At 39.3% G+C, this 14,688-nt stretch overlaps 1 protein-coding gene across 2 annotated transcripts in view; it reads left to right on the top strand.

Moving 5' to 3' along the window:
• The window catches only part of tmeff2a (transmembrane protein with EGF-like and two follistatin-like domains 2a), a 121,590-nt gene extending 113,809 nt beyond the window's left edge, over positions 1–7,781 (top strand). For both annotated transcript variants that reach the window (XM_053626429.1, XM_053626428.1), the window contains exons 9-10: positions 1,249–1,407; positions 6,488–7,781. In XM_053626429.1, coding sequence (XP_053482404.1) covers positions 1,249–1,407; positions 6,488–6,584 — 256 coding nt within the window. In that variant the 3' untranslated portion in view covers positions 6,585–7,781. The remainder of the gene's footprint in view (positions 1–1,248; positions 1,408–6,487) is intronic.
• Positions 7,782–14,688: the final 6,907 nt, after the last annotated feature.

The following is a 14,688-nucleotide window of genomic DNA, read 5'->3' as shown; positions in this document are numbered from 1 at the left end:
AAATGAGAAAATACAAGCAAAACGTGCTACTTACTTAGTCAGTATATTAGTTCAAAAATTAATATTTGAGGTTTGGGTAGTCTCATACCACTGTTTTTTCGAAATGAGCTCTCAGGAGCGGCACAGAGCGTCATCATCATCATCATCCTCAACTGGACACTGTCGATCCAAATCTCACTAGCCAATAAGAGTAAATCGCTGTTAAGCCCTGCCCATACATGAGGTTTTTGCCAGAATGGCAAACGTAGTCTTGCTGAGCATAAATGAAAAGTTTGAAAGCATAACCGAAAACGCTGGCAGCACATTCATAAACCATTATTAGCGAAAACAAAGCTTAGAAAACTGTTAACAGAGAATGCTGTTTATTTTGCCACTTTTGGCACAAATTTATTTCCATAAGATTCTTGTTTCTGGCTGACAGAAGTGGAACCAGATTCGGTCTTCTGATGTTGTAGACTATCCACCTCAAGGTTTGAGGTGTTGAGCTTTTTAGATGGTTTTCTGCTCACCGCAATTGTAACGAGTGATTATTTGAGTTACTGTAGTCTTCCTGTGAGCTCAAATCAGTCTAGATATTCTCCTCTGATGTCTTTTATTAGCAAGGCATTTCTGCAGCAGAACTGCCACACACAGGATGTTTTTTGTATTTTGACACCATTCTGTGTAAACGCTAATGAATGCTGTATGTGAAATCAGCAGTTTTATGTAAACATTAACTGAAGCTATTGACCTGTATCTGCATAATTTTATACATTCTAATGCTGCCACATGATTGGCTGATTGAATAATTGCATGAATAAGTAGGTGTTCCCATGAAAGTGGCTGGTGAGTGTATATCTCTTTATTAGACTTATGGTCTGATGCTAAGTTACACTAACCATCTTCGGACTGTTGCCTTTCTATTATTGGTCAACTCTCTCACTGTTATTGATCTATTGTCTCATTCTCATTCATCTTTTGGCACACCCTCATTGATTTGCTTTCATTTTTTCATCCACCCATTGCCCCATCCTCATTGCCCTATTGGCCTTCCTTCACTGGGCCGTTGCCCATATTTCTTTTGCATTTCATTGTCCCACCACATTTGTACATCTGCTCTGTCTTTATTGGTCTATTGACCCATTTACTAACCACCACTGAGTCATTGACATACCTTCACTGATATTGTCCATTGATGTACTCTTATTGGTTCTTTTCCTTCATTGGTCTGTTGTCCTTCCCTCATTGGCCGATTTTTGGTCCACCCAGTTGTCACTCAGGATTCAGCGGCCCACAGTGTGACACCAAGGAATACAACGTGCTGTATGTGGTCCCGGGTTCCGGAAAAGTCCGTTACGTCCTCATTGCCTCCATCATCGGAGCCCTGCAGGTGGCTATCATCTGTGTGGTGGTGCTGTGTATCACCCGGTAAGCCTGCACACGCACACACATACACATACACACAATACACACATACACACATAAAAAGTTGCACACAAAAGCTGACATCTTAAGTGGTTTGCATTTTGTAAACTTTTTAGTTTAGTGTACATTACGTTGAATCAAAATCTACCATTCGAGGGTAGTTTTTACACCTGTTTATTCAAAATTGCACTTACCGCTTGATAAGACCCCTCTTTTAGCCAAAACTTCAATGCCAAAACTTCAAGTGAAGTACCCTAATTGTGTTGTAGTGCTATGCCATTGATAGTGTACATCCACAAAACCAATGACTATACATGATTTACTTTAAACATTCACCGATCAGCCATAACATTAAAACCATAATATTAAAACCACTGAGAGGTGAAGTGAATAACATTGATTATCTCGTTCCAATGGCATTTATATTAGGCAGCAAGTGAACAGTCAGTTCTCAGAGTTGATGCATTGGAAGCAGGAAAAATCACATCACAGCTTGCTGCATATGGGACTACGTAGCCGCAGACCGTTCAGGGTGCCCATGCTAACCCCTGTACACTGCCGAAAGCTCCTACAAAGGGCATGTGAGCATCAGAACTGGACCATGGAGCAATGGAAGAGCATGACCTGGTCTGTTGAATCACATTTTCTTTTACATAATGTGGACAGCTGGGTGTATGTACATCGCTTACCTGGAGAAGAGTTGGCACCAGGATTCACTGTGGGAAGGAGGCAAGCCGGTGGAGGATGTGTGATGCTATGGGCAATATTCTGCTGGGAAACCTTGGGTCCTGGCTTTCATGTGCATGTTAATTTGACATGTACCACCTTCCTAAACATTGTTGCAGATCACGTACACCCCTTCATGGGAACGCTATTCCCTAAAGGCAGTGGCCTCTTTCAGCAGGATAATGTGCCCTGCGACACTTCAAAACTTGTTCAGGAATGGTTGGAGGAACATGACAAAGAGTTCAAGGTGTTGACTTGGCCTCCAAATTCCCCAGATCTCAATCCAATCAAGCATCTGTGGGATTTGCTGGACAAACAAGTCCAATACATGAAGGCCCCAATTCACCACTTACAGGACTTAAAGGATCTGCTGCTAATGTCTTGGTGCAAGATACCACAGCACACCTGCAGAGGTCTTGTGGAGTCCATGCCTCAACGGGTCAGAACTGTTTTGGTGGCACAAGGAGGACCTACACAATATTAGGCGGGTGGTTTTAATGTTATGGATGATCAGTGTACATAGAATACTTTATCCAGCTACTATACTGTATAACCACAACAAACTCGATTATTTTTCTGAAAAAAATAAACAACTCAGTTGTGGTTTCCATTGTCAATCCGACAGCTCATTATACATGGAAAATCATCTTTATATCAGAATGAATAAAAATGTTTAAACAAAACAAATTTAAATACCACTCACCATCATAGAAACAAGAAATTAGCTACTAATAATTCTGTCCTAGAGGCTCACACATGAGTGAACAGCCACAAAAACACAAAACAGTAATGAAAATGCATTTGCTTTGAGCTCTGAGCTCTGTTAGACAGTTATTTGTAGCACTAAAATATCAACATGAAATCTTTAAGTGAAACAGAATTATATATCATCATGAAAAAGTCACTATACTGTGCACATTTGGTTTTTCAAGGTAATAAGTGGAGCTGATTTAATTTGTATTCATTCACTGTGTTCATTTCAACCTGTCCCTGGTAAATATGTAACATCTTATTCTTATGCCTTATTATTTGCATGTGTGCTATTATCACAAAAATCATCAAAGCCAAAGAGTCATGTTATACAAACGCTGCAGTTCACACACTGTTATACAGACAAGGCAGTTTTCAGGGTAGTTGATGCCCACACACAGGCACATACCCACACACACACACACCTCATCACGGTTCAACTTCCAGTGGGAGTGTATTCAGTTCCAGTGGGAGGCCACTGAATTAATACTCCGTTAAAGGTCAGCAGATTGTGGTGCCGTGCGGGGATCAGTGATTAAAGTTTAAATCTGCTCCAATCCTGAATAACCTTCTAAACGAATACCCAGAAACTACTCTGAAGCACTTCACACAGAGCATGACAAGCCAGCAGGGGGAGTGTTTACTTACAGATCAATGATAGATGCAGAAATAGATGTGGACCAGCCATCTGGAGCATCTGGAAAATTCCCAGTGGGCTTGTCGATCTGTGCACAGACTTGCAAAGGTGCGGTCAGCTCAAATATAGGCAATTAGCTGGAAAAAAGAAGAAAAAATGAAGGAAATAAGAAAATACAAAAATAATCCTCCACAATTACTTAGTAAAAGCTGCAAACATCAATCAAAATTTAAAAAAATCTCCACAAGTATAGACAAAGTGCTACAAACATTTAAGAAAATTGAGGAACATATTTACCAATATTGACATAATCTCCAAGAATTTGGGAAACAAAAGATGAAGTATCTCAGAAAATATAGACAAAATCTGCAAGAAATTATTAAAAGTATGTCCATAAATAAATAAAACGTAAAATGAGAACAAGATAAAACATTTTAATTAATACAGTTATTCTTCAGTTATACGTCAGACACAGATGTAAGATACAAGAATAAATAAATAAATATATAAAAAATAAATAAAAATAAATAAATAAAATAGAACAAAAATCTCCACAGGAGTTTGATAATAAGCTTGATAATAAGATGAGGCACTGTTTATGAGCTAGGTTACATGCTGAGAAAAACCTGAATATTTGCAAGTCACTGAGTCCTTATGACTGGAGTTGAGCAACCTTGTTGACCTTTACGTTATTTCACTTTCAGATTGCTTAATTAATGTGTTTACTAGAGTTATATAAAATAATTATATAATAAATTTAAAAGGATTTAAAAGCAGTCTTGCTTATAAGTAGTTTATTACTGAACCTTAAAATTGAAGTGTTACCCTTTTTTGCACCAGCTAATGCTAGTTAATATGTTACTGCACCAAAAAAGACAAAACTTATACAAAATGTAGAGATTAAGGAATACGTCAAGCTGAAGGCATGATGAAATTAATGGTGTCAGAATATTTTCTTTGTTTCCTCACTCTGACTAAATACAGTGGGGGAAATAAGTATTGAGCGCAACAACATTTTTTTTCAGTAAATATATGTCCAATGAGGTTATTCACATGAAATTTTCACCAGACATCAGTATTAACTCAGGAAATCCACAAATATAAAGAATTCACAACATTAAAGTCCAAAAATAAAGTTATGTGGAATAAGTGGAATGACACAGGAAAAAAATATTGAACACGCAAAGAAAAAGCAGTTCTCCAAGGCAAGGTAAGGCAAGGAACCATCTGAAATCCGTAAGCAGTTAGAAAGTAATTATACCTCCTATCTGTGCAAATTAATATCAGCTGGGTTAGAAAATTGATGGTCTACAAAAAGGCTATTCATTATCAAGGTGTCACACAAGAAGCATCTCATAATGGGTAAAATCAAAGCGCTCTCCAAAGACCTTCACAACCTTATTGTTGTGAAACATATTGATGGAATCGGATACAGACGTATTTCAAAACTTCTGAATCCTCCAGTAAGCACCATTGGGGCTGCAAGTGGAAGCAACATCACTCCGTCATCAACCGGCTATGCACAGGAGCTCCTTGCAAGATTTCTGACCAGGGAGTCAGAAGAATAGTCAGAAGAGTAGCCCAAGAGCCAAGGACCACTCGGAAAGAGCTCCAGAAACACTTGGAGGCAGCAGGTGCCATCGTCACAGAGAAACCAATAAGCAATGCACTCCACTTCTCACGCTCACCCCGCAAGACTCCATTACTAAAGAAAAGGCATGTCGAAGCTTGTTTAAAGTTTGCTATAACTCTTTTGGACAAGCCTATGAAACACTGGGAGAGTGTAGTCTAGTCAGAGGAGAGCAAAATCTAACTTTTTGGCTGTCATACTACACACCATGTTTGGAGAAGAAATGGCACTGCACATCACCCTAAAAACACTATACCAACAGTGAAGTTTGGAGGTGGAAGCATCATGGTGTGGGGCTGTTTTTCATCACATGGTACTGGCAGACTTCATATAATTAAAGGAACAATGAATGTAGCCCTTTACCGGGAGATTCTTGAGAAGAATCTGCTGCCATCCACCAGGATGATGAAGATGAGACATGGGTGGACCTTCCAGCAGGACAACGATCCAAAGCATACAGCAAAGGAAACTCTCAGTTGGTTTCAGAGAAAAAAAAAATCAAGGTGTTAGAATGGCCCAGTCAGTCACCTGACTTGAATTTAATTGAACAAGATTTAAAGACAATATGTTTAGAAGAATGGACCAAAATCACACCTGAATACTACGTATAATACGTATAGTATTACAAACTGAAACAAACAAAAGAGGCTTCTCCACTAAGTATTAAATAAATTTCAATTAGCGTTTTTTGTTGGATTTTTTTGTTAAACTTTTTTGCAGTGTCATTCCTCTTTATTACATATAGCTTAATTTACGGACTTTAATGTTTGGATTTCTTTATATGTGTAGATTTATTGAGTTAATTCCAAAGTCTGGTGAAAATATCATGTGAATAGCCTCATTGGAAATATATTTACTGAAAAAAATGTTGACTCATTCAATACTTGTTTCCCCCACTGTAAATAGTGCATTTCAAACTTTAAGGTTTTCAGCCAAATAAAAAATGGACCATGTTAGTCAATGCTTCTGGAGCCAACATGACATAATTCATAGCTGTTCTAATACAAATCCACAATGAACACCACTAGTTGGAGTAGAATTTTTTTTTCTTTAAAGAAAGAAATGGAAAAAAAGGCAGCCCACTTCTTGTATCAGCAACCTTATTTACCTATTTTTAAAAAATCATTTAGAACAAAGGAATAGCCATACTGCATCGCTTACCCAATATGTTCATATTGTACCACTAGGTGGCATCAAAGGACCAGGGTCTATAAAAATCATCTCCTGTTGTGCAGATCCAGATCCCACACACATCCCACTTATATTCTTCTGAAGCTTAAAATATGCACTCAGTCATCATTAATATTCACCCATTTTTGTCATTTTTGTCATGTCTACAGGAAGTGCCCACGGACTAACCGTATCAACCGTCAAAAACAAAACGTCACGCACTACAACTCTGAGAACACCCTGCGCGCCTCCACCCGCCTCATCTAAGTGTTGGGAGAAGCCTCACAATCGTGGATATGTAGTAGCAAAAGATTAAATATACAAAACAGCTATTCCCTCCTGCCTTCTGGTGCAACAAGATGGACCATACCGGACCGTACTACTAGACAGAGGGGAGGGGGTGATGGTGGGGTTGTAGGTGAGGCAAAGGTGGGGTGACACGCGGTGCCTTCTACCTGTGGCACAGGACACAAACTGAGAGGATCTTAGGACATTACGTTAGGACAAGTCCTACTATTTGGTTATGTATGGGTAATATTTCCACTAGTTTCTTTGTTTTGTCTTGGTGGGGTCTTTTTCTGTAAATGTAAATAAATAATTTATATCACAAAACAGATAACAGCATGCAACTGTATTTTTATGGTGGGTGCCAATTTGGCAAGAATAGGGGTTCTTAACTTTTTTTTATAGACAACACTACATCTGTGGTTTAATGTAAATTTTAGATGAATGATTTTGCTATGGACACCCTCTCACATCTTGATATGCGTTATATGTTACACCTGTTCTGACCACTAGGGGGTAGATTTGTGCAAAATAATGTAACTTCTTGTGCCTTAGATCAGAGCTTATCAGAACTGACCCATTAAATGCAATTACAGTTGTAACATCATAATCGACATTGGTAATCTTGCAAAAAAAAAAAAACTGCATACACAATGAGCTGTCACACCTCACACTGAGCTGTCCAACCCAAACTTCACCAATTTTACCCATTGCATATGTGAATATCACTCAACATAGCTGACACACTGATTTACATACTGATTCACAAACTGATTCACATATTCTGCCAACAGTGAAGAGGGAAAAAATTATAATTAACTAATGCAATTTGTAGCTGATATTTTATAGTAAGAATGACCTTACCCTGGACTATCCTTCCAAGACCTAATCTGGGGGGGGGGGGTCTGTTAATGTCAAACAATGGATAGAAGCTTTCAGACCAGTACTGGATATACTCTCGGTCTGTAGACCAACAATATATAATCAAGTCATGTATGTTGTAAAACCGGCACTAACAGACATTTTTATATCTATATTTATACATCTATATCTAATTCTTGACAGTTTTGGTCCAGACACTCTAATTAAAACAATGCATAATTGTACTATTAAAAACGTTCGTCACTCTGAAGCTGTCCTTATATTAACCAAACACACTGAAATAAAGTTTTGAAATTACTACAAATTGGAGGACCACAACAGCACCTAGCTAATATTTAAACAAGTGCTTAATTTCACCCCCAAATTTGTAAGGGAGATCTTGGCTGCAGGTAGCCACCAAGGAAGGATTCATCTTCCCTTATCAATATTCCCTCAGTTAAGACTCATGGTTTGTACTCTTGAATACTCATTTGATGACCCATTCCATACTGACACATGCTTATTCTGCAGACACTATTCACTATAAACCTGTGCTTCTTAGACCCTAGTGATACTAGAATCAGTACATGGACTATACTTGATTTTTTTTTTAATATACTGAATATTTATTATCTGACAACAAAGTGGTAAAGATGTTTGTCTAAAATCTCTACATGAAAATTTGTGGTTAAGTGGTGGTTAAGTGGTCCTCCAAATAAGCTTGAAATACCTGCAACAGGTATAATAATATTTGGGAGCTTCAAGATTAGGGACCATGCAAGTCATCGGCAGGATCAGTGAAGGAAAGTGAGACTGAGATGGGATCCATGACAGAGACTGAGACTGGAGTGGGATCAATGGCAAAGACTGAGACTGGTGTAGGATCAGGGTCAGAGACCGAGATTGGAGTGGGATCAGGAGTCTAACCCTGAGGCAAGATTGGGCAGGGATTGAGACTGACGGCGAATTAGTGGCAGATTGTGAGACTGGTGCAGGATCAGGGGCAGAGATTGAGCCTGGAGCAGGATCATGGGCAGGGACTGAACTAGGGCAGAATTAAGGGCAGAGTCTGAGACTGGAGCAGGATCAGTGGAAGAAACTGAGACAAGGGCATAGACCTATGAAGGATCAAGGGCATAGACCAAGCCAAGGAGGATCATATGCAGAGGCTGGGACTGAGGTTGAAGCAATGGGGGACTCTGTGACTGGAACAGTATCAGGGTTAGACATTTAGATTGGAGCAAGATCAGTTACAGTAACTGTTGCTGTAACTGGGGCAGTAACTGGGGCAGGATCAGTTGGAGATACTGCGTCTGGAACTGAAAGCAACTCACTCATTATAATAAATGCCAAAAGTTTGTGGACACCTGACCATCAAACCCATATGTGCTTTTTGTGCCATTACAGATTTTGCTCCCCCTTTGCTTCTATAATAACCTCCATTCAGCATTCAGCTACAAGAGCATTAGTGAGATCAGGCACTGATGTTGGTGAGGAGGGCTGGGGTGCAGTCAGCATTCCATTACATCACAAAGGTGTTCAGTGCAGTTGATGTCAGGGCTCTGTGATGGACACTCGAGTTCTTCCACACCAACCTTGGCAAACCATGTCTTCATGGAGCTCGTTTTGTGCACAGGGGCATTGCCATGCTGGAACAGGTTAGGGTCTTTTAGTTCCATTGAAGGGAAAATTGTAAAACTACAGCATACAAAGACATTCATTGTGTCAACAGTTTGAAGAAGACCTACGTATGGGTGTGATGAGCCGGTGTCCACATAATTTTGGCCATATAGTATAGTTCTCATATGAGCCATGAGATCATCTTTTGGTTGTTTAAGAGGTGGTGTACCCACATATAATCGGGAAGAGTGAACAATGGAATAGAAACCCAATAAACCCCTAGAATCCCGTCATATCTGCTGGTAAATTTGGGCACGTCATAGTTGCCAGCATCAGAATGGAGGACACAACTTAAAATAATAGACCCACTGAGCTTACCTTGCTGGGAGTTTAACCAGCTTACCTGCAGTTTGATCCAAGCTAGATGTGGGAGAGTACAGCGCTTGTTCTATCCTCTACATAATAAAATGTGACTCTGCACAGCTCTTCCCCGAGCCACCAAATTTTCTATGCCAGTGAAACACACCACATGCATCAGTGGCAAGGTCTTTTGAAGGATGAGGGAGCCAGAAGAGGGTGGTTGTATGTCTCTATACAAGCCTTTACACAAATTGTAGTCAAAATCTCTAACTTGGGTCAGACAACAGACAAACAGTGTTACCACAGATATGGTGGTGTGACACTATAAAGCTGCCACTAATACATGCAGCAGTAGTTGTTTTCTTTATAGTATCACAAATTAAAACCATGATAATTGAAGGGATATCCAGGGAAGAAACTAACAGAAGCTTAGGTACTAGGAGTGAATGTTTAGAATTGTAGTAATAACAAGACTTTGCAAAACATAAAAGACAAACAAGAGAGTATAAATTTGCACAGTGTGGTATTATAACACTAGTGAAACAAATTAGACATCGGTGACAGCTATGAGCAGAGGGTGTGGCCAGAGTGAAGCTGAAGCAAAAGCTATGGAAAACATAAGACAGAACTGGAAGCTTCTGTGAGAATAGCTATAAATTCAACAGTATCCAAATGATAGTTTCACATTTGGAAACTTGGGAAACTCATCATTCATTCTACAGGGCTTATTTTGAACCTATTTGCATTTATTCAAATGAACCTAAAAGTATTATATTCATGTTAACCTAAAATCCTGGTAATACTGACAGACAGCAAAGGCCCGAACAAGTACAGCAGCCCGTCGGATTCCTGACATTCCCAGTCGGCAGAGGATTTTCTCAGTTTATTTGTGACAACAGACTGTAGAATCCGACCTCATCTTCAACTGTCTCATTGACATGAAATGAAAGGTTGAACAGGAAACCTTTATAATGTGTGTGCAAGGATGTGTGTCTCTGTGTGTGAAATGTTTCTTGGGAACTTTGTTCCACCCAGACATGCCCCATCCAGCCTCAAATGAACAGCATTTTCTGTAATATATGGAGGAATTCAGACAGTAACAATGGACATAATCTCTCAGAGGTTCCATGACTAAATATAAGTTTAAACATTGAATATTTCTTCATTATTTATACAGGCTGAATTCGTAGAAAATCCTGACTGAATCTAGATGCTTCTGCAACAGATAGATGGCTCAGGATGGCAAGTTCGAGCATAATATTAATATACAGTATCTCACAAAAGTGAGTACACCCCTCGCATTTTTGTAAAATATTTTATTATATCTTTTCACGTGACAACACTGAAGAAATGACACTTTGCTACAATGTAAAGTAGTGAGTGTACAGCTTGTGTAACAGGGTAAATTTCCTGTCCCCTCAAAATAACTCAACACACAGTCATTAATGTCTAAACCACTGGCAACAAAAGTGAGTACACACTAAGTGAAAATGTCCAAATTGGGCCCAATTAGCCATTTTCCCTCCCCGGTGTTATGTGACTTGTAGTGTTACAAGGTCTCAGTTGTGAATGGGGAGCAAGTGTGTTAAATTTGATGTCATCGCTCTCACACTCCCTCATACTGGTCACTGGAAGTTCAACATGGCACCTCATGGCAAAGAACTCTCTGAGGATCTGAAAAAAAGAATTGTTGCTCTACATAAAGATGGCCTAGGCTATAAAAAGATTGCCAAGACCCTAACACTGAGCTGCAGCATGGTGGCCAAGACCATACAGCGGTTTAACAGGACAGGTTCCACTCAGAAAAGGCCTCGCCATGGTCGACCAAAGAAGTTGAGTGCACGTGCTCAGCATCATATCCAGAGGTTGTGTTTGGGAAATAGACGTATGAGTGCTGCCAGCATTGCTGCAGAGGTTGAAGGGGTGGGGGGTCAGCCTGTCAGTGCTCAGACCATACGCTGCACACACGCATCAAATTGGTCTACATGGCAGTCGTCCCAGAAGGAAGCCTCTTCTAAAGATAATGCACAAGAAAGCCCGCAAGCAGTTTGCTGAAGACAAGCAGACTAAGGACATGGATTACTGGAACCATGTCCTGTGGTCTGATGAGACCAAGATAAAATTATTTGGTTCAGATGGTGTCAAGCGTGTGTGGCGGCAACCAGGTGAGGAGTACAAAGACAAGTGTGTCTTGCCTACAGTCGAGCATGGTGGTGGGAGTGTCATGGTCTGGGACTGCATGAGTGCTGTCGGCACTGGGGAGCTACAGTTCATTGAGGGAACCATGAATGCCAACGTATACTGTGACATACTGAAGCAGAGCATGATCCCCTCCCTTCGGAGACTGGGCCGCAGGGCAGTATTCCAGCATGATGACGACCACTGCCTTGCTAAAGAAGCTGAGGGTGAAGGTGATGGACTGGCCAAGCATGTCTCCAGACCTAAACTCTATTGAGCACCTGTGGGGCATCCTCAAACGTAAGGTGGTTGGAGCACAAGGTCTCTAACATCCACCAGCTCCGTGATGTCATCATGGAGGAGTGGAAGAGGACTCCAGTGGCAACCTGTGAAGCTCTGGTGAACTCCATCCCCAAGAGGGTTAAGGCAGTGCTGGAAAATAATGGTGGCCACACAAAATATTGACACTTTGGGCCCAATTTGGACATTTTCACTTGGGGGTGTACTCACTTTTGTTGCCAGCGGTTTAGACATTAATGGCTGTGTGTTGAGTTATTTCCAGGGGACAGCAAATTTACACTGTTATACAAGCTGTACACTCGCTACTTTACATTGTAGCAAAGTGTCATTTCTTCAGTGTTGTCACATGAAAAGATATAATCAAATATTTACAAAAATGTGAGGGGTGTACACACCAAGTTTGGCCGTGCCGGCGGTGACTCACCTGCGCAAAGGAAAAGGAGATGCAATATTATCATTACTGTCATTATTTGCAAATACATAGCCTATATATATATATATATATATATATATATATATATAGTATCTCACAAAAGTGAGTACACCCCTCACATTTTTGTAAATATTTGATTATATCTTTTCATGTGACAACACTGAAGAAATGACACTTTGCTACAGTGTAAAGTAGCGAGTGTGCAGCTTGTATAACAGTGTAAATTTGCTGTCCCCTGGAAATAACTCAACACACAGCCATTAATGTCTAAACCGCTGGCAACAAAAGTGAGTACACCCCCAAGTGAAAATGTCCAAATTGGGCTTAAAGTGTCAATATTTTGTGTGGCCACCATTATTTTCCAACACTGCTTTAACCCTAACACCCCAAACACTCACTTTTGTGAGATACTGTATATATGTATATATATACATATATATTAGCACCTTTGGTAAATATGAGCAAAGAAGGTTGTGAAAACGGTCTTAAGTTTGTTGAGCTTCACAAAATGGGAAGTGGTTATAAGAAAATAGCAAAAGCATTGAAATGCCCATTTCCACCATCAGGGCAATAAGTAAAAGGTTCCAGACAAATGGAAATGTTATGAAACAACCTGGAATTGGATGTGTGTCAATAGTGGCTCAACACACTGTGAAGAGGATGGTTCGAGTGGCCAAAAAATCTCCAAGGATCACAGCTGGAGAATTGCAGACGTTAGCTGCATCTTGGGGTCAGAAAGTCTCCAAAACTACAATCCAAGGTCACCTACATCAAGTTGTTTGGAAAGGTTTCAAGAGAAAAGCCTCTACTCTAATCCAAAAACAAACTCAAGCATCTTCAGTTTGCCAGACACTACTGGAACTTCAAATGGGATCGGGTTCTATGGTCAGATGAAACTAAAATAGATCCTTTTGGCTATAAACACCAGAGGTGGTTTTGGCACACACAGAGAGGTAGCCATATGGAAAAGTATCTCATGCCCATGGTTAAATATGGTGGTGACACTTTAATGTTTTGGGGGCTGTTTTCCTGCGAGAAAACCTGGACATTTTGTTAGGATACATGGCATCATGGACTCTATCAAATATCAACTGATATTAAATGAAAACCTGACTGCCTCTGCCAGAAAGCTTAAAAAATGGGCCGTGGTTGGATTTTCCAGCAGGACAATGATCCAAAACATACATCAAAATCAACACAAAAATGGTTTACTGACCACAAAATCAAGGTCCTGCCATGGCCATCCCAGTCCCCTGATTTGAAACCCATAGAAACCCTGTGGGGTGAACTGAAGAGGAGAGTCCACCAGCATGGACCTCGAAATTTGAAGGAAAGATTCTATATAGATCTGAATGGTCTCAGATCCCTTGCCATGTATTCTCCAACCTCATCAGGCATTATAGGAGAAGACTCAGAGTTGTTATCTTGGCAAAGGGAGGTAGCACAAAGTATTGAATAAAAGGGTGGCAATAATTGTTGCACACCTATTTTTAACAAAGATTTTTTTTTTAAATAAACCTGTGCTTTGTTTGCAATTGTTTGATATCCTTGAGAGCAGAGTATTTTTGTGAACTTTTTGAACAAAAGATCAAAAGGTTAAACAATGAAGATAAATTTTCACAGTCATATTTACCAAGGGTGCCATTATATATATATAATTAACTTTTTTATTATTATTATTATTATTATTATTATTATTATGTAGAAAGTTTGTCTACAAATAGTCTAGAGAGCTACAGAAGTTTATGTTAAATTACAGTAATGCTCTAAACTGATTTGAAAGAGATTTACATCTTACATTTTTCTAAAATATATTAAACAAAAAAGAGCTTTAAATGGACTGTCCATAAGCATGAAATGGTTAATTTAGCATATAATTCAAGAATTGCACTGATTGCACTGGACAAAAAAATGCCTTTAATATACCCTTGATGAACACATAACTGAAACGGCCAGAAAAACGTCAGCATAATATTTCAGAAAGTTGTGTTATTAATATTCACTCCACCATCTTTTCCACCAGATTTTCAGGTTTAACAACGTAAGTAAAATCAAAGGTTAAAAAAACAAAAAAGTTAATAAATATTGCTATAATGAAATTTCTGCAGCCAATCTGCTGCAATTACAAAGGTGTTTTTATAGTATTCATAAAATATTATTAATATTTAATGACATTACAGCATTCGGTATATGAACAAATTTATTTTGTTGTGTAATTCATAAGATTTTTAAAAATTATTCTAGCAATCTACTTTATTATGCAGCAATATGCTTCATTATGCAGTAGAGTGTACAGTATGAGACCCTCAGATCAAGTACCTGCTAAGCATATCC

The sequence above is a fragment of the Ictalurus furcatus genome, chromosome 6, assembly GCF_023375685.1.
Source record: "Ictalurus furcatus strain D&B chromosome 6, Billie_1.0, whole genome shotgun sequence".
Lineage (NCBI taxonomy): Eukaryota > Metazoa > Chordata > Actinopteri > Siluriformes > Ictaluridae > Ictalurus > Ictalurus furcatus.
This window is presented reverse-complemented; position numbering and strand designations above follow the sequence as displayed.